The 20,410-nt window shown below is 48.8% G+C and overlaps 1 protein-coding gene across 4 annotated transcripts in view; it reads left to right on the top strand.

Annotated features, from left to right (window-relative positions):
- The first annotated feature begins 1,586 nt into the window (after positions 1-1,586).
- Positions 1,587-20,410, top strand: part of SCLY (selenocysteine lyase) — a 37,303-nt gene continuing 18,479 nt past the window's right edge. For 2 of the 4 annotated variants that reach the window (XM_039228524.1, XM_039228526.1), the window contains exons 1-4: positions 1,587-1,735; positions 4,489-4,604; positions 10,848-10,948; positions 13,981-14,134. In XM_039228524.1, coding sequence (XP_039084455.1) covers positions 1,644-1,735; positions 4,489-4,604; positions 10,848-10,948; positions 13,981-14,134 — 463 coding nt within the window. In that variant the 5' untranslated portion in view covers positions 1,587-1,643. Of the gene's footprint in view, positions 1,736-4,488; positions 4,605-10,201; positions 10,270-10,847; positions 10,949-13,980; positions 14,135-20,410 lie in introns of those variants that run through there. The other 2 variants (XM_039228525.1, XM_039228527.1) reach the window with 2 other exon arrangements.

Genomic DNA, 20,410 nt, shown 5'->3' with positions numbered 1-20,410 from the left:
AGTTTTTTTGTTTCATAACTACCTTTTTTTTTTTTTAATAGCCACTTCTCTCCATACAGAGCTTTCCTCTGTCATGAAGACTTATTCTGATAGCTCTACCGTTCTCCTTCGGCATGAGTTCTGTTGGCTGTATTTATCATCTCAGTTTCACGTGGAGATACTATTCCTCACGCGTTTGGACTTTATCGGGTACTTGTCTTGGTAATGAAGACATCTTGTTGGTCATTCGTTCCATCTGTTTTGACCAGCCCACGTGGAATAGTGGTGGCTGCTGCATGCTTTTAGTAAGAGTGAGGAGGTAAATGGAGGCCTCCGCAACCCGTCCTCTGGGGGCGAGTCCTCTGTTCATTTTAGGTATCTGCCACCTGGGGCTCTATCTTGTCTGGTTCCACTACACACTCACTATATCCACGAGAAACTGCTGCCTGATTGGTCCAAGAAGTGCTTGAGATGAATCACCTTGCCAGTTGTCCCTGGACCCTTCCAGCTCTCATGCATACAGCCTTCCCTACAGATCTAGAGAAGGAAACCTGCCCCCTCCCTTTCAAGTACCCCCAACCTTTGCTCTCTCTTAAGTGCACACCCTCCCATCTCCTCCAGGACTCCGCCTCTTCTCTCTTCAGTTTTCTCCTTAGCTACCTCCCTGCAGCTTATAAACACGTTCAGTCTCTAAAATATTTCCCTTAGTCTTGTAGCCCCTTTTTATGGCTCCTTCCCTTTTCAAACTTTGGTAAAGTGTTGACAACATTCTCTGTTCTTTCATGTTCCGTTCATCCGTCAACTCATTGCACGCTTTTCTGCCTTCTCCGCACTGCTGTACTAAAAGTTCTCTTACTAAATCCGTCACTGGCTCCTACTGTATACGGTAGACACTTTCCAGACGCCCTCTCCGCTGCACTCTACACGCTCATCTGTTCTTGGACATGCTTTCCTACTTTCCCTTTCTTTTCCTCCTCTGCTGAGAGTTCGTGAGCTCCTGTGTGTCTCTTTGCTTCTTAAATTTTGATGTGTCCTTTGCTAGGCTGCATGTCGCAAGAAATGAGCCACTTTGCAAGCAAGAATGAAAGGAAATAAGGGACCCAGAAATGTAGAGACTTGCAGAACCGGAAGAGACAACGCCTGGACCCCAACAGGAGGCCAAACTGAGAAAGTCTACGAAAAGCCAGTTAGAATTCACCTTCTTGGCAAAGCATTTCTGACTTCAAATTCTGGGTCTTCCACTGTCCATGTGAACTTGGGCACGGTGCTGAGCTTGTCCATACCGTACCTCAATTTCCCCATGGGTAAAATGGGGACAACAGTGCCCACTTGATAGGCTGGCCCCGGCCCGGGCTCTGACCCTGGGCTCCGACCCTGGGCCCCGACCCTGGGCCCGTGGGGACGCACGAGTGTGGAATCCAGAAGAACCCACACTCCCGCCTCCTCGCCTCCGTGACCACGCCCCCGTGACGCACACGCGTCACCTGACCGCCCGCAGCCAATCGGCATCCCACCTGTGCTGCCCCCAGGCATTGGCCGGAGTGCAAAGCTCAGCCAATCCGGACGCCGCCCGGGCCTCGCAGCCCCGCCCCCTCCGCCACGGCTCCCGGAGGCGCTCCCCGGGCGCGCCTCGCGCGGTCGGCCGGTTGGGGTCCCGCGGGGGCATGATGGAGGCGGCCGCGGCGCCCACCAGGGACGCGCGAGGGCGCGCGGCGAGTCAGCCCGGCAGCGGTGGAGAGAAGAACCCACCGGAGAGGTGCGCGCCGTGAGGGAGACGCGGCCGGCGCCCTCCTCGGGGAAGCCCTCCGGGCGCCGCGGGGCGAGGGGTTGGGAGGGCACCGCCCCTGGAGGCCGAAGGCGAAGTGGGGGTGGGACGGGGCAGTGGGCGGTGGTCTCTCCGGGGGAGGGGTCTAGCTCCGGGGGGTCGGGAGGGGGCAGTGGTCTCTCCGGGGGAGGGGCCCGCCCGGAGGGGGAGCTCCAGGGGGCGGTCGCCGCGGACCTGAGGGCCCCGCGCGGGCCTGCGGCGCGGGCCGGCCGTCGGCGGGGAGGCTCACGCTGGCGGTTGCGAACCGGGAGGCGCGGCGCGGGCAGGGCTCCCGCGCAGCTGACGTCCGAGAGTCCGCGCTCAGGTTCGGGGAGAGCGCGCCGGGCGGGCGGGGGGCCGCTGCAGGGGAGGGGGCGGCGGGGACTGAGCCGGGGCTGCGGGCGCGCGCGGGGCCCGGGCGCCGGGCTTGGCAGGGCCGCGGAGCTCGGAAGGGCTTCGGGACGTGTATACCAGGGGCGGGCGGGTGCAGGACAGGGCAACGTTGGGAATCTTTCGTAAAAGTCTAGGAGAGGGCGGCGGTGGCGAAGTGGGGCGTCTGCGACGGAACCCGCAGGGCTGGCTGGTGCGCCCCTGCAGGGAAGTAGGCTCTGGGACCTGGCCTCCCTGGCTGCTGGCCTCAGCCACCTGGAGCTTTGCATTTTCCCTTTGTGGGGTTGGGCTTCCTCTGGTTTGGTAGTCCTCTCCACCGGAGTATGAGTAGTGGCGTGTCTTTAAAATTCGGGTCCAGGCCTACATGTGACCATGTCTTTCACCAGGCAGTCCACTTTGGTGGAGACTGAGCAAGGGGGTGGGGGGTGGGGGGTGGGAGAAAGTCCTGCAGAGAAACTTGAATGGAGAGGAGGCTCACAATACCTTTTTATTACATTTTGGTTATGAACATAGTGAGAGTTTAGCTTTCCCGTACGAGAGCGATAGCATTTTAAGGAAGAAGCAAATAACAGAGCAGAGTTATCTATAAAACGTTCATCTGAAACTCAAGCCATAAATGAGCTCACCCCAGCGGCAGACTGAAAGCTGCAGTCCGGAGCTGACATTAGTAGCCTGCGGAAATGTAGGGTACTTAATAGGAAGTGTGGGCCAAATTAAGGGCACTTGCAGATTTAAGTCACAGCAGACAGCACTTTTCCAGTGTGGGAGTGGCGGGGGCTCAAACTTACCAAAGCCTTAAGCCAATCAGGTGACTTTGGACAACAAGATGTTGCATGAAAATATTGGGGTTTTTTTAAACTTTTTTTTTTTAATGTTTTATTTATTTCTGAGAGAGAGACAGGCAGCATGAGCAGAGGGAGGGTCAGAGAGAGAGGGAGACACAGAATCTGAAGCGGCTCCAGGCTCCGAGCTGTCAGCACAGAGCCCGACATGGAGCTCGAACCCATGAACTGTGAGATCATGACCTGAGCCAAAGTCGGACGCTTAACGACTGAGCCCCCAGGCGCCCCCTTTTTTTTAAAACTTTTAACAGCCACGGTTGGTAATTATATTTGAATTTTCATGTGGATTGGTTTCATTAAACAGTTACTGATTTTAGGGGCACTTGGGTGGCTCCGTTAGTGGCCACGTTCGGCTCAGGTCATGATCTCTTGGTTCCCCAGCTGGAGCCCCGCATGCGGCTCCTGCTGACGGCACAGAGCCTGCTTGGGGTCCTCTGTCCCCCCTTTCTGCCCCTCCACTAGCGCTCTCTCGCTCTCTCTCTCAGAAATGAATAAAACATTTAAAAACCCGTCACTGATTTTAAAATCAGGTAAAATGATAGTATTAGGCAGGATTACCTATTGTACCTACTTATGAAAGTATCTGAAGGGTTTGATATTGGTGAAAAGCTACACAGGTGAGTTTTACATAGGAGGGCCTGTCAGCAGATGTGCTTCTCTGTTGTGAGTCCAGCCCCTGTGTGGCGGCCGCTGCTCTCACTGTGGGTGACAGAGCCTGTGCGCCTCTGCCCCTGACATTGTGACTGCAGGGAGGAGACAAGGACCCAGTGTAGTGTGTTGGACGGAGGCTGCCGAGCGCCGTGGGGACAGAGGGAGGCAGGGGGTCTCCGGCCACTGGGAGGAGGGGGACCGGCCGCCGCAGGGGGCTTCACAAAAAGTCAAGATGGAGCAAAGACCTAAAAAGAAAAGTGGGTTCAGGGGTCGTGGTCATTCGAGGCACAGAAAAGTGAAGCTGGGAGGGAGAAGCAGGTCTGCCCGGTGTCGGGCACAAAGGGGAGGGTGTGGGGAGGAATGGGCGCCCAGATCAGCTGAGCCTCCGGCGGTCCCAGAAATTGCAGAGAAAGAAAGAAAAACTACTGATGAAGCTAGAAAGCCCGGTGGAATGGGTGGCTGTCTGCGGGTGCACGGTGCCCCTGCTTCTGTCTGTAGGACAGGAGACAGATCGTCCTTTGTAGCCGGGACCACTGATCCTACCAAGGGGTGGGAAGGGGCCTTGAAAATCTAAGTGGATGGTCTCCTAGTGATTGTAAAGGACACTAGTAAACGCCAGATTATTGGAAAATGATGCACACCTTTCCATAATTGATGAAGACGTGGAGGTTGCCGTGTACAGTGTGTGGACGCCCGCGTGGTGTTCACGCAGAGGAGCCTCTGCCCTTGCTCTTCGCTCCTACGCAGGTGATGACACAGGGTGGCTGCGCTTCCGGATTCCTCTCCTTTTCCTTAACAGACACATCTTTGTTTTCTTCCCAGCAGGAAAGTGTATATGGACTATAACGCAACCACCCCCCTGGAGCCGGAAGTCATCCAGGTCATGACCGAGGCCATGCGGGAAGCCTGGGGAAACCCCAGCAGCCCCTACCCTGCAGGTAACCCTGGGAGACGCTGCCAGATGGGAGACGCGCGGGCGGAGGCTGTCCCGGAGACATGGGCCACTGCCTGTGGTCACTTGGTTTTGAACAGATTTTCTGTTAACTGCAAATCTTAGGTGTCGTTTCTGGTAGGTCTTTTGTTTGTTTGATTTTTGTTTTTACTCCCAGAGAAGTCCAGACTTCATTGAGCCGGTTGATACACTAATCTTTCGTTTGTAACACGCACTCCCATCCCCCTTACTCAGATAAAGAAGGTGTTTTATTAAGAGCTGTTTGTAATAACAGTACCCATTAAAACCCTTTCAGGTATCTGTCTGTCCTAGTTGAGTCTTAAAAAATTGTGAAATCTTTTAAATCATCAGGATTGCATATAATCATGGCCTTTTTTAAAAAATGAAAATTACTTAAAAATTCTTTACTTTTGGGGCGCCCGGGTGGCTTAGTCGGTTAAGCGTCCGACTTTCACTCAGGTCATGATCTCGCGGTTCGTGGGTTCGAGCCCCGCGTCGAGCTCTGTGCTGACTGCCGGCCCAGAGCCTGGAGCCTGTTTCAGTCTGTGACTCCCTCTCTCTCTGACCCTCCCCTGCTCCCGCTGTCTCTCTCTCTCTCTCTCCTAGAAATAAATAAAAAACATTAAAAAAACATTTAAAAAAAATTCTTTACTTTTGTTAAAATATTCTTATTTCTCACTTATTCTTGTTTTAATGTAGATCATTAAGTTGGTGGTGTGGAAAATAATTTGCTTCAAGTCAGTAGTGTTATGTCACACTTACATTATGTTTTTTATATAGTGCTCTAGTTGTGCCTTTTTAATTTAATGCTTATCAGATAATTAAGATAATACAAATATGGATTATAACGAACTAAAAGCTTTCAACATACTGTTGCCAAATCCTAGGATTTAGTAATACTTATATATAACTTAATGTTTTTTGTTTTTTTTTTTTCTGAGAGAGAGAGACGGCTTGAGCAGGGGAGGGTCAGAGAGAGAGGGAGACACAGAATCTGAAGCAGGCTCCAGGCTCTGAGCTGTCAGCACAGAGCCCGACGCGGGGCTTAAACCCACAAACCATGAGATCATGACCTGAGCCACCCAGGTGCCCCCATATACAACTTTGTTTACAGGCTTTTGTGTGTTTTCATATGTGTTTGTTTACTAAAAGCTTCACGGCTTGGTAACTTAAAAGCTTTTTCAAAACCAGGTACTAGTCATTCATTAACTTCTGTGTTGGTTTATTTGGTATGTGTGTTCTGGCTAACCTTTTGGACATTGCCTTGTAGCTAAGCTTTCCTCTAGTAAATTTGTATTTTCTGATGAGTTAAACTTGAGAATATAGAGAACAATGAAATGCTAAGAAAAAACATTTATTATAAAGAAGTCTAAGAATAACCTTGAAGGGGCTGTCTGGGCGGCTCAGTCAGTTAAGCATCCAACTTCGGCTCAGGTCATAGATCTCACAGTCTGTGAGTTCGAGCCCCGCATCAGGCTCTGTGCTGACAGCTCAAACCCTGGAGCCTGCTTCTGATTCTGTGTCTCCCCCCCATCTCTCTTCCTCTCCCCTACTCATGCTATGTCTTTCTCTCTCTCTTTCTCTCTCAAAAATAATAATAAACATTTAAAAAAAGAAAGAATAGGCTTGAAGGAGAAATTCCCCTTCTTGGCCTGATAGAGACCGTCACTGGCTTTGAGGTTGTCTTCGAGGCCTTTGTTTCTTTGTTAAGAACCTTAACTAAAGTATACATTGCAATTCACTTGTTGGTGCTCAGGTAGAACTGGGGGGCGGGGGAAGGGAAGGAAAGGAAATCACCTTTATGATAGAATGGTTTGATTACCTTCACAATATTATGATTTAATGTGATAATAATTCCTGTGGGAGAATTTATTTTAGGGAAGATGTTAAGGACATGTAGAGACAGTTTCGATACCCAGGATGCTTATCACAGCCTTGCTTATAACAGCAAAAGGTTGGAAATCCCCTCAGTGTCCATCAGTCAAGGACTGGTCACGTCAAGTATGCCGAAGCCCTTGAGTGGCGTTCTGGACCCAGTCAGAGCCATGGTGTGGGCTTATTGATGACCTGGAGCCAGGCAGCAGCATGTGGTTCAAGTGGGAAGTGCGTGTTATAAGACAGGAAGATTTCTTGTTTCCCATACCCACCCCCTAAAGAAAAACCGTGTGTGAGCCAGCGTGGAAAATGTCCCATTTGGCTGTGGGAGACAGAAACCCCCATGGAACAGTAGCTTAAATAGGTGGAAGAGCATTTCTCCGACCGTCCAGGGCCCAGGTGGTCACACAGCCAATACCCGCCACCCTGGCTCCTTCTACCCGATTCTCCCACGCTCCACCTGCCCGTTCCCCCGGTGGTCAAGGTGGCTGCTCCTGCTCAGGTCCTCACGTGCGCAGTCCAGCCTGTGGGAAGGAAAGAAAGAGGGAGGGGAAAGCAATGCCTGAGTCCTTCAGCGATACTTTTGGAAGTTGTGTGTGCCATTCTGGCTTATACCCCATTGCCGGAGGTTGGGCCGATGGCCATGCATCGGCCTTTCAACTGCAGTGCAAGTTGGGACATGAGATCTTCATTTTTCATTCCTCTGAGATTTCCTTACTCTAACTGTGGCCATAATTGAGCCGTGTGCCAGCTGGAGATGTTGCGGTTGTAGGAGGGAGCGTGGCAGAGCGACAGCCAGCGGCCTGAGCGCAGAGGACATGCACCAGACGCTTGTACCGCCATTGTTTTGAGCAAGGGACTGTGGGAGGCTTTGAGGACTTTGTTTTTGTGGGGCCGGCCTGGGGGTTCAGGAGCTCAGGGGACAGTGCCACGTAGGGCTGTAGAGGCCGCTGTGAGTGCCCGGCTTGCATCTGACCATTGTGCAGCGTCTAGGGGACTCTGAGCAGAGCGGTGACGTGGCTGTCCCGGCAGCTCGCCAACTGTTTGGGCTCGCAGCCCCTCACACTCTGCATGCGGGTATTTGCCGCTCTAGAGAGCAGTGCGGAGAGGCCTTAAGTATTTATGAATTCACTAAAAACTCAATAATAAATCCATTACTTGTTAATTTTTTGTGTGTGAAAAAGAAACTATCTTTTCCCAAATGGCACAAATTTAGTGAGAAGGATGTCCCTGTCGCACATGTGACCGTCTCCTCAAGGTCCGTCCAAGCAGCAGACAGTGACACCCCCACCCGCTTCTGTGCCCAGTCTGTTCACATCTCGCAGCCTCTGGAAAGCTTCACTAGGTACTTTGGAGGAATGAGTGTCTAACTGTTACATCGAAACTGCCTTTGACCTTGTGGACCCTGAAAGTGCCTGCCCCCGGCCAGTGTTCTGCAGGCCGCACTTTGAGAACAGCTGATTTAAGCAGCATCGGTTGGTACCTACTGTGGGCCGAGCGCCGTTCTGGTGAAGGCTACGGCACAGGGTGCCAAGTGTGTCGTGTTGTCCAGGCGTTACTTTGGCCACCACTTGGAGAATGGGCCACGGTGGGGGTCAGTGGACACGGGAGTCTGCTAGGAAAATATTCCAGCAAGAGCCTTGGCTCAGCTCTGGCTGGGCAGCGCGGGGGTGGGTCTGATTCTGGGTATTTTTGATGGCAGAGCCTTACAGGATTTGCTGATGGGTTGCATAATGGGGTGGAGAAAGGCAGGAGCTGAAGCGCGATGGGCCTGGCCGCCGGAAGGATGGAGCCACCGTGTGTCTGCTGACGTAGGAGGGGCAGGTCTGGGGGAGGAAGCACTCATTCAGCTTTGGGCAGCTGTAGTTTCAGATGCCCGCCGGGTACCCAGCGGAGCCAGCGGTGTCCCGGGCACCGAGCCGCTATTCAGTCTTGAGTTGCTCAGGGAGGAAGGACCTGAGGACCTGCCAGGGCGTAAGGCCATCTGGAGTGTGGAATTGGAGCCCCGGCCCAGCAAGGGGCGCAGAGGAGGAGGGAGCCCCCCTGCGAGCCGCTGCTGGCTGGGGGAGGAGGTGAGGACCTGGATTTGGCACACGGTGACTTTGGTCAGAGTAGATTTGGGAGCCTGGTAGCCGAGGGTTCCAGAGGGAATGTTAGGAGGGCTGGAGGCGGGAAAGGGAAGGAAGAAACGGGCCACTGCTGGGGGAGGTAGAGGGGCGCTGGGGGAGGAGCAACCCGATGAAGGAGGGTTGCTTTCAGGGGCCGTGGGAGCCACCACGTCCCTTACTCCCTCTCGCACCCAGAGAGGGGTTCAGAGTCTCATGTAACATCAGTCACAGGCTCCAGCCACCCTTTACGTTCAGCTACATGAACGGCTTCAAACACTGCAGACATGTGAGAGTGAGAACACACACAGCCATCTGTCTCCTGCCTCCTAGGTCCCAACAGCGCCGCCACATGACCTTGATCTCTTTCTTTCTAAATTTACACGTGTTTTCCATGAGCCCTGGAGTTACAGGCAGCATGGTACCTGCCTGTCGTGGGTCCCACGCGCACGTGTGTGAGTGTGTGTGTGTAAGAGAGAGGTGTGTGTGTGTAAGAGAAGTGTGTGTGTGTGTGTGTGTGTGTGTGTGTGTTTGTAAGAGAAAGGGCTTTCTCCCATCACAGTGCCATCTTCAAACCTGAAAACATGATAGGTCCTGGCCTGATCTTCAGCCATATTCCGATTTCCTCAATTGAGGATATTACTTTTTCAAAAGAGAAGACTGAATTATTCCCTTGGGGAGCGGAGGGAAATGGGGGGACCATTGCTGTCAGACAAAGGTCATGGTCTGGTTTGCATTTTTAACTACTTGTGCCAAAGTTTTGTTTTGGAACATAACATCTGCGGAGAAGGCAAAATCATAGTATAATGAACCTGCATTTCCTCTACCTGCATTTATCAAGTATTAATACTCTGCCCCATTTTTTCCTGAATCATTTGAACATAAGTTACATCCAGCCGGAGGCATCCTAACCACCTGAGCGGTCTCCTAAGGATCAAGGACGCTCTCCCGCTCCAGGGATTTAACATTAATCCAGGGACAGTATTCCCTTACCTTTCATATTCTTTAAAAAAAATTTTTAATGTTTTATTCTTGAGAGAGAGAGAGAGCAAGAGCACGAGCAGGGTGTGATGGGAGACGGGGAGCAGTGGGAGATGGGGACACGGGCTCCAGGCTCTGAGCGATCAGTCCAAAGCCCATTCTGGGGCTCAAACTCAGAAGCCGTGAGATCATGACCTGAGCCGAAGTCGGACGCTTTACCGACTGAGCCACCCAGGCGCCCCATCACCTTTCATATTCTAATTTCTTCCAGTATTCATTTTTGTTTCAGGTGGCATTAGATCCTTTTTGAAAATACAAATCGTAGGGGTGCCTGGGTGGCTCAGTGGATTTGGTGTCCGACTTCAGCTCAGGTCATAATCTCACGGTTCGTGGGTTCGAGCCCCACATGGAGCTCTGCACTGACAGCTCAGAGCCTGCTTGGGATTCTCTGTTCTACTCTCTCTCTCAAAAATAAATAAAACATTTTTAAAAATCTATACGATGGTCTTTTAAGGGTTGTGTGGATTACTTTGTATATTGATTTTTACCGCATGATTTTACATTTCTGTTTATGTACAACTGACTGATTCCGTGGTGCCTGTTACCTGCCACCCCCTTACAGGTAGTGCTGAACAGTCAGCAAGCCTTGCAGACAGTTGCTCTTCAGACTAAGGAGGAGCCACCCACACGGTCAGAACCCCCTCCCGCGTGCCCTTCCTCTCTCTGCCACATGCGATCTGGCTCCTTTCCTCCCAGCTGGTGAGGCTGGTCGCGTGGGCCCCGTGTGACTGCAGGCCCATCCCTGAGGCAGTCACCTCCGTCGCGCTCCTGGGGCGCCCGCGAGGCGGCATTGGGCCTCGTGTTGACGAGGCACGTGGTCCCTTTCAGCTTATTTCTGTCGTGTTGCAGCGTGGTCTTAAGCAAATTGTTTCATCCCTTGACCCTCCTGTGTCAGTGAACGGGGGGCGGGGCAGAGGCCCACAGCTTCCCTCTCCCGTAGCAGCCGGGTGGATGGCAGCCGCGGCCGCTTCAGGGTCCGCGGGCGTCCCCCCCGTGTGCCGCCCCTTGCTCGGTCCCCGGAGTTCTCACTGAGGCTCGGCTGCCGCCCCCGCGCCGGCTGCTCCTGGCTGTGGCCTGTGGTCACGCGAGCGGGACCCGCGTCGTCTCAGAAGTGCCCCCGGCGCCGCTGCTGCGCGTCTGCTCCTTCTCTGAGGCTGGTGTTTACTTGGTGAAGCAACAGTGGTGAGTGTCCGTTCTGGTCTCTCAAGGTCAGAAGGCCAAGGACATTATTGACACGGCTCGGGACAACCTCGCGAAGATGATAGGTGGGAAACCTCAGGACATAATCTTCACTTCCGGGGGCACCGAGGTAAAGTCTTGAGACAGGCTCACCGTCTTTGTGCTGTAAGTTACGTGAAGCAATGAAACCTGACTCCCTCCTGGTATTATTCCTTTAAAAAGAGACTGATCCTTGGTCGTGGTGTTTTGCAGTTCAGCTTGAACTAGCCGGTGTCTGTCCTCGAAGTGAACCCCAGGTGGCTGAGGGGTGTTTGTGATATCATGTGCGCATTCATTGTCTTTGCGCTATTTCAGCAAAGAGAGTCTGCCCTTCGTCTTGTGCTGGAATTAGTCTTTTAAATCCTACTAAGTTGTTTGCCTTATTAAGGCTTTGATGTTTGACCCATTTCAGATGCATTTTTATTTTTATTTATTTTTATTTACATTTTTTAATACTTATTTATATTTGAGAGAGAGACAGACAGTGTGTGAGCAGGGGAGGGGCAGAGGGAGAGGGAGACACAGAATCCCAAGCAGCTCCAGGCTCCGAGCTGCCAGCACAGAGCCCGATGCCAGGCTCGAACTCATGAGCCGTGGGAAGACAACTTGAGTCGAAGTCAGACACTGGACTGATTGAGCCTCCCAGGCGCCCCATGTACTTGTAAACTGATAGGAGGATTCAGAGACAGTGTGACTCAGAGACAGTGTGACAGCATCAAGGCTTCCCAGTAACGCTCACTGTCATGCTTCCTTTCTGGGAGGGAAGGCATGACCGTCACCCGCAGGTGATGGGACTGTCCACCCAGGAAACCCGGGGGAGGGCTGCCTGGGTTAAGTGTCGGTTAAGCACTGGGATTCCCTCTCTCCCTCTCCTTCTCTCTCTGCCCCTCCCCTGCTCACGCTCTCACTCTCAAAATAAATAAGCTTTAAAAAAAGAAAGGAAAACCCAGGAGAATCTGCAGCTAGATTATTAGCGCTAATGAGAACATTTAGCAGTTTTTAGATACAAAAATCAATGGTGTTTTTATGTTCTGGCCACAAGCAGGTGTGTGGTGGAAAATCAGCCTCTGTGACACATAGGCTGGGGACGAAGAGGGACAGAGTTCTCTCACTCTGCCAGGCGAAGGAGGCCGCAACAGGCGGGAGCCTTCCACCGTGCAGACCCCCCCGGGAGGAAGGCCAAGGGGCTTTACAGGAGAATGCGGGACCTGGGCAGGGTGGGGAGGGGCCTGGTGCGTGGCGTCAGCTGCCTTCGTCTTGTCAAGGTGGTCATTTGGCCAACGCTGGCGGGGGCCGTCGAGCCACATTACTAAGCATCAGTACCAAATTCCTGGACAAAGGGTTGCTGGGCATTAGGGTGTCCATCTTCCTTTGCATCCATCTTCACGCTTCCATAGCGGCTTCAGGTGTTTAACAGAGCACGGAAAATATCAAACACGTAGGAAGTAAATCTAATAAAAAAGAATTTGTAAGACCTTTTTTTAAAAAAGATCTTTTTTTTTTTTTTTTTAAAGTGTATTTATTTTGCAAGAGAGAGAGAGAACAAGGTAAGGAGAGGCAGAGAGAGAGAGAGAGAGAGAGAGAGAGAGAATCCCAAAGCAGGCTCCATGCTATCAGCACAGAGCTTGATGCAGGGCTCGATCTCACAAATTGGTAAGATCATGACCTGAGCCGGAGTCAAGAGTTAGACACTCAACTGACTGAGCCCTCCAGGTGGTCCTGAACTTCTATTTATATTTTACACACTTTTTTTGTGAGAAAAGTTTTGTTTTGTTGTTTTAAAATCTTCTATTCGGAACCCTTCATTTATCCTCTCTGGATACAGGAAGCCAATATTGTTAGTTTCCTAGTATCTTCCAAGGAGGGTCTGTGCATTAAAAGCAAGTAAGTACGTTGATTTATATATCCTATTTTAAAAAATTATTTTTAATGTTTTATTTATTTCTGAAGGAGTTAGAGACAGCATGAACAGGGGAGGGTCAGAGAGAGAGGGAGATATAGAATCCAAAACAGGCTCCAGGCTCCAAGCTGTCAGCACAGAGCCTGATACGGGGCTCAAACCCACGAACCGTGAGATCATGACCTGAGCTAAAGTCAGACGCTTAACCAACTGAACCACCCAGGCGCCCCTATACATCTTTTTTTTAAAAGATGTTAATTTATTTTCGAGAGAGAGGGGAGGGAGAGCACGTGAGCAAGGGAGGGGCAGAGAGAGAGGGAGACAGAGGATCCAAAGCAGCCTCCATGCTGACATCAGAGAGCCTGATGTGGGGCTGGAACTCACGAACCGTGAAATCATGATCTGACCCGAAGTCAGACGCTCAACCCACTGAGCCATCCGGGCGCCCCAGGATTTATATATTCTTATCTCCTTCCTTTTTTTTTTTACCTTTTCAAGCATATTTTTGCATATTTAAACAAATGTGTTTGTATTTCCCCTTTTTGATACAAATTGGGTAGGATACTGTGTATAATGTCTGCTGCCTTTTTAAAACTACTATTATGCAGCAAGTATATTTATCTGAGATCTTTTGGGATCTGCGCATAAAGGGATCCCTTGGTGTTCACACGTTGGTATATAGCGAACACTGTTGCATGACGTAGTCACCAAGCTTTCTTACTGGTGGGCGCCGAAGGGCTATCCCAGGTCGAGCTGTTTCAGGACTAACCCTTAGGAATGACCTTTGCACATCATTTTGCTTTATGCAGGTGTAGCAATGGGATCAAGTCCAAGAAGCAGATGTTCTGGGTCAGAGGGCTCATTTGATAGATATAAAATGGCCCTTAATATGCCAGACTACATTCCCGTCAGCCCTGGGTACCTGGGTCCAATATTCCTTTTTTGGTAGATTTATAAAATGTAAAAATCTGTAACATTGCTTTAACAAGACAGACATAATTGACTGGGAATGAATTCTGACATTTTTGAAAGTTTGAAACCCCAAATCTTTGTGGTTGGGCGTTCAAAAGGTGCGATGCAGACGTTGAACTTCTTTGGGACTGTTTCTTTGTTTTTTGTTTTTTTTAAGTGTTAGCCACAAGGCAAATGAAATGAGAGAAAGTGCCTCCTGGTCCTCCCCAAGCGCCAGTCTTACGAATGCTCTTTGTGCTATCCCTCCGCAGTCAAACAACTGGGTGATCCATTCTGTGGTGCAACACTTCCAGCGCACCCGCACCGCAGAGGGCATCGGGGCCACGCCCCACCTGGTCACCTGCACCGTGGAACACGACTCCATCCGCCTGCCCCTGGAGCACCTGGTGAAAGAGCAGGTGGCCGGTGAGTGACCAGCCTGGCGGGACTCCCGCGGGGCAGCTCCGCTTACCTCCACTACCTGATTCCGGGTGGAGGAAGCCGCCCCTGGGACCTGCTGAATCTCAGACACGCCTGCCCGTGGCCCTCAGGTGCGGGGGCCACGCAGCCTGTTCCCACGTGGGGGTGATCTGTAAACTGTACCTGCTGCCAGGTTCTCCCTTAAGGAAAAACTGGGTAATTGACGGCTAGGACTAGTCATCTGATTTAACGAAAGACACTTCAGATTCTTGTGTATAACAAATACGGACATAGTGAAATCGTATGCCTGTCCATGCTAAGCAGCGCTCTCCACTCCGATGTTAATAATTAAATCTTGGCTTCCACTTCCTCTGATGTGAAGCACAAGGGCCAAATAGACCTCAGCTTCAGGGGTGAACACAAGAATAAATGCTCTTGCCACACAACTTCACCGCAACTCAGAGAGTGTGGTGGGAGGGGCTGGGGGAGGGGTGAGGGTGGGGGAGCTTGCCGGCAGAGGGCATGGGGGTGGGGGGAGCTTGGCTGGCAGAGAGCACCACTAGCCAGGCGGGCGGAGGGGCGAGGGACCTCAGCCAGCCAGTAACAGCGGCCCTTGCCACCCTTCCCTTTCCCTGTGATACAAAGTTTTAAGACACAGGGTGCAGACCACGGACTTTTTAAAACTAAGAGCCTTTTCTTCCCCCAAGACCGTCAGCGTAAATGCTTTCCTTTAAACAGAGTGGCTTCTTAGCCTTTTTCCGCCTACCTGGAAACCTGAAGGTGAATCATGTGAAAGTATTTTTATCATAAGATAAAGGACATAATGCAGTGAAAGTCCTTGACTATGAAGCCTTTTTATTGATTTTCCTGTTGGACTAGTAAGAGAGTTTTTCTCTTTATGGTCTTACCTAGATGCACTACTTTCTTTTATTTTTTTTTAATATTTGTTTATTTTTGACGGGGGGAGGGCCAGAGAGAGAGGGAGAGAGACCATCCCAAGCAGGTTCCACACTGTCAATGCAGAGCCTGGCACAGGGCTCAAACTCATGAACTGTGAGATCATGACCTGAGCCAAAATCAGGAGTCAGCCACTTAACTGACATAGTCACAGCCAGCACGTGCTGGGCATGTGGTGGGGGCGCTAGGCCAGCAGCGCCCAGCCCTCTGTCTACCTCAGCAGGCGGCCCCCAACCCCACACCCTGTACTCTCCACTTGGATAATCACTAGATCTTTTGTAGTTTTTGCCTATTACTGTTCTGAGTGGGGATTTTCCCCCTATTCCTTTTAATGCCATCATCTTTGTATATTCTGAGAATTCCTCAAAATTCCTTGTCCACAAGTGATACCCCTAATTTAGAAAATACCTGTTTTCTCATTTCAGTGGGACCTTGAGGGGAGAGTGGATGCATTGTCTTACACCAGTTTGAACCAAAATCTTGATTTATTCACCTTCCCTAATATTATCCATCTGAAGCAAACAGATTATAAGAGCTGTGGACAGTACCAAGAACATAGTAGGTGCTTAACAAATGTTGGCTGAGTGTTAAGTGAGTGAAGGTTAAGTACTTGGTATATCAAGATGCTCTCATGAAGATAGAGTTAGAAGATCCTAGGGTCACCTCGTCCTGTGGAACACCTAGATAATGTCCACATCAGTGTAAATAACCCAGAAAATGACCTGAAGACTGGCAGAACAGACTCTCTCCAGCTAAACATAACAAAGAGGCCACACTGAAGAGAGTAGGAAGGGTGGGAGCCAAATGGAGCTGTGGGATGGTCCACGGGGGGAGGGATACCATGGGCTCAGACAGGGAAGAGGAGCAGACCCCACACCAGGAACCCCAGGCATGGGGGACCTACACTGGGAAGATGAGTAACATTGGCTTTGAAATCCAGAGGGGACTAACTTCACAAGTTCTTACAATCAGTGGGGCTTAACACCTAGAACTTTAAAAATCAGCAGGCTTGGCTCTGAAAGAGCTGGAAGACCGAGAGGAAATGGAGGCCCCGCATTACAGAGACAGCACAACAAACAGCCCCAAGGAGATATAGCATGGAAACAGCAGTTTGAGAAATGCCTTGGGTATATGGGAAGGAGATTTATTAATTAATCTCAGAGTGTGTGCTAGAGAGGCAAGGATCTTTGGGAGACTTCTCCACGAGCAACGGAAGCTGGTGGGTGCCATTTCCCTACTTCACGCCTCAGCCTAGATACGTGCACACTGGTGGAAACCAGTGCAGTGCCACGCTCCACCTAGCTTGCTGACAGCGTGCCCTGCCCCCACACTCTCCATCCTGGCCTGGGCAGTTTTCCCAGGCAGCTGCAGGCCCCTTCCTGCAGGGCACTGGTCCGGACCTTGCTGGGACTGCATGTCCCACCCTTGCATTTTCCTGCAGACTCACCCACTAAACACAGGGACCAAACTCTGCCCACAACAGGCAAAGACAGCCATTGTGGACAACGGGACTGAAGGCAAACACCACAGCAATAAGACAAACACAAGACACATAGGCGCTACCTCTAAAGCTCCGGGTCCTGGTCAACAGGGTATACTGCACGGCTGGGACCTCTTCATAAGGCCGCCACTTTCAAGAGCGGGAGTCATACCTGACTTGCCTAACATAGAGAAGCAGATGCAGAGAGTTAGACAAAATGACACAGAGGAATATGTCCCGAATGAAAGACCAGGACAAAATCACAGCAAGGGAGCTAAGTGAAATGGAGGTAAATAATATGACCAATTGAGATTTTAAAGCAATGATCATGAAGATATTATTCACTGGACTTGAGAAAAGAAGGGAGACCTCAGTGAGACTCTCAATGAAGAAACAGAATACATAAAAAGAACCAAACAGAAATGGGGAATTCAATAACTGAAATTAAAAACACATAAGAAGGAATAAATAGGATAGTAGAGGAATAAGAAGAATGGATCAGCCACCTGGAGGACAGAGTAATGTAAATCAATCAAGCTGAGCAGGTGAGAAAAAAACAGAATAATAAAAAATGTGTGGCACCCGGGCAGCTCAGTCAGCTGTGTCCTACTGTAGATTTCGGCTCAGATCATGACCCCAGGGTTGTGGGATTGAACTCTGCATCCATGCTCACCAAGGAGCCTTCTTGAGATTCTCTCCCTCTGCCCCTCTCCCCCACTTGTGCTCTCTTTCTAGAAAAGGAAAATAGTTGAAGGAAACTCAGTGACACCATCAAGAGTAATATTATTTGCATCACAGGGATCCTAGAAGGAGAAAGAGCAAAAGGGACAGAAAATGTATTTGAAGAAATAATAGCTGAAAATGTCCCCAATCTGGGGAAGGAAACAGAAATCCGGATCCAGGAGGCCCTGAGAGCCTCCAACAGAATCAACCCAAGGAAATCCACACCAAGATATGTAGTAATTAAAATGGCAAGAAGTAGGGATAAAGAGGGAGTTGTAAAAGCAGCAAGAGAAAAGAAACCCCATAAGTCTATCAGCTGATTTTTCAGCAGAAGCTTTGCAGGCCAGAAGGGAGTGAGTGGCATGATCTATTCAAAGTGCTGAAGGGAAAAAACCTGCAGCCAAGAATACTCTATCCAGCAAGGCTATCATTTGGAATAGAAGGCGAGATCGTTTCTCAGACAAACAAACGTTAAAAGAATTCCTGACCACGAAACCAACCTTACAAAAAAATGTTAAAGGGGACTCTCCGAGTAGAAAGGAAAGACCATAAGTAGGAGTAAGAAAAATAGGAAGCACAAAAACAGTAAACTTAAGTCTATCTTAATTTTAAAAATCTGCCAAAAGATTCACAAAATAAAAGGATGTAAAGTATGACACCTTATACCTAAAGTGGGGGGGGGAGGGAGGAGTGAAAATTTAGTGATTTTTTTTTTAAATTTATTTTTAAAAGTTTATTTATTTTGAGAGAGAGAGAAAGAGAGCATGCGAACAGGGAGAGAAGGCAGAGAGAGAATCTCAAGCAGGTTCCATGCTGTCAGCATGGAGCCTGACATGGGGCTCGAATTCACAAACCATGAGATCGTGACCTGAGCCAAAATCAAAAGTCAGATCTTTAGCCAACTGAGCCACCTAGGTGCCCCCCAAATTTAGTGATTTTAGAATCAACCTTATACAGACTGCTGTATGCTTAAGATGTTATATTTAAACTTAATGGTAAACACACATCAAAAACCAGTTACAGATATGCAAAAATAAAGGGAAAGGACTCCAAGTATATCACTAAAGAAAGCCAGCAAACCTTGAAAGCAGGAAAACAAGAGGAAAAAAAAGAACAAGAGAACTGCAAAAACAAACAAGTAACAAAATAGCAATAAATACATACCTAACATTAATACTTTGAATGTAAATAGAACAAATGCTCTAATCAAAAGACATAGGGTGATGGAATGGATACAACAAACAAATACATCTGTATGCTGCCTCCAAGAAACTCATTTTAGACCTAAAGACAAGTGCATATTGAAAGGGAAGGATGGGAAAGCATATATCATGCAAATGGGAATGAAAAGAAAGCCAGGGTAGCAATACTCTTATCAGACAAAATAGACTTTGTTTATTTTAGTTTTTAGTTTATTTAATTAATTTTTTTTAGAGAGTGAGCATGAGCAGGGGGAGTGGGGGAGGAGAGAGAGAGAGAGAGAGAGAGAGAAGGAGAATTTCAAGCAGGCTTCATGCTCAGCACAGAACTCAACATGGGGCTCAGTCCCACATGGATCATGACCTGAGGATCATGACCTGAGCTGATATCAGAGAATCAGATGCTCAACCTACTGAGCCACCCAGGTGCCCCCCAGAAAAATAGACTTCAAAACAACAACTATAACAAGAAACAAAGAAGGACACTAAATAATCACACAGGGAATAATCCAACAAGAAGATATAACAATTGTAAATATTTATGCACCCACTGTTGGGAGCATCCAAATACCTAAAGAAGCTAACAACAAAGGAAGTAATTGATAGTAATATAATAATAGTAGGGGGATATAACAACCAACTTACTTCAATGGATAGATTATCCAGACAAAAATCAGCAAGGAGACTGTGGCTTTGAATGACAAATTGGACCAGATGGATCTAACAGATATATTCAGAACATTCCATCCTAAAACAGCAGAATACACATTCCTTTCAAGTACGCATGGAGCATTCTTCAGAATAGATCACGTTAGGCCACAACACAAGTCTCAACAAAATCAGAAAGACTGAAGTCATACCATGCATCTTCCAACCAGACCCATAAAAATAAAAACTAACCTCCCACAAAGTCACAAATAAAAGGAGAAATAGCAACCAACATTACAGAAACACAGAAGATTATGAGAGTATTATGAATATTATTTGAAACAGTATATGCCAATAAATTGGACAACTTAAGAGGGATGGGTAAATTCCCAGAAACATACAGCCTCCTAAAACTGAATCAGGAAGAAGTAGAAGATTTGAACAGACCAGTGACCAGCGATGACATTGAATCAGTCATCAAAAAACTCCCAAGAAACAAAAGTGAAGCCAGATGGCTTCATAGGTGAATTCCTACCAAACATTTAAAGAAGAGTTAATACCTATCCCTCTCAAACTATTCCAAAAAACAGAAGAAGGATTACCCTGATACCAAAACCAGATAAAGACACTACAAAAAAAGAGAACTACAGGCCAATATCTCTAATGAACATAGAGCAAAAATCCTCAACAAGATATTAGCAAACTCAATCCAACAATACAATTAAGAAAATCATTCACCACAATCCAATGGAATTTATTCCTGAGATCCAAGGTGGTTCAATATTCACAAATCAATCAGCATGATACATTACATCAAAAGGAGAAAGGATAAAAACTATATGATCATTTTAATAGATGCAGAACAAGCATTTGACAAAGCACACCAGACATTCATGATAAAAGCCCTCAACAAAGTAGGTTTAGAGGGAACATACCTCAACATAATATACAAGACCCACAGCTAACAACATACTCAACAGTGAAAAACTGAGGGCTTTCCTCATAAGATCAGGAATGAGACAAGGATGTCCATTCACACCGCTTTTATTCAACACAGTACTGGAAGTCATAGCCGCAGCACTCAGATAAGAAAAAGAAAGAAAAGGCATCCAAATTGGTAAGCAAGAAGTAAAAGTTTTCACTATTTGCAGTTGACTGGATACTCTATATAGAAAACACTAAGAACTTCACCAAAAAAACTGCCAGAAATGATAAATGAATTCAGTAAGGTCACAGGATACAAATCAATATACAGAAACCTATAGCATTTCTATA

This window comes from Hyaena hyaena, unplaced genomic scaffold, assembly GCF_003009895.1.
Source record: "Hyaena hyaena isolate Hyena2069 unplaced genomic scaffold, ASM300989v1 scaffold_31, whole genome shotgun sequence".
Taxonomy (NCBI): domain Eukaryota; kingdom Metazoa; phylum Chordata; class Mammalia; order Carnivora; family Hyaenidae; genus Hyaena; species Hyaena hyaena.
The sequence above is the reverse complement of the archived record's forward strand: the minus strand, read 5'-3'. Positions and strand labels throughout refer to the sequence as shown.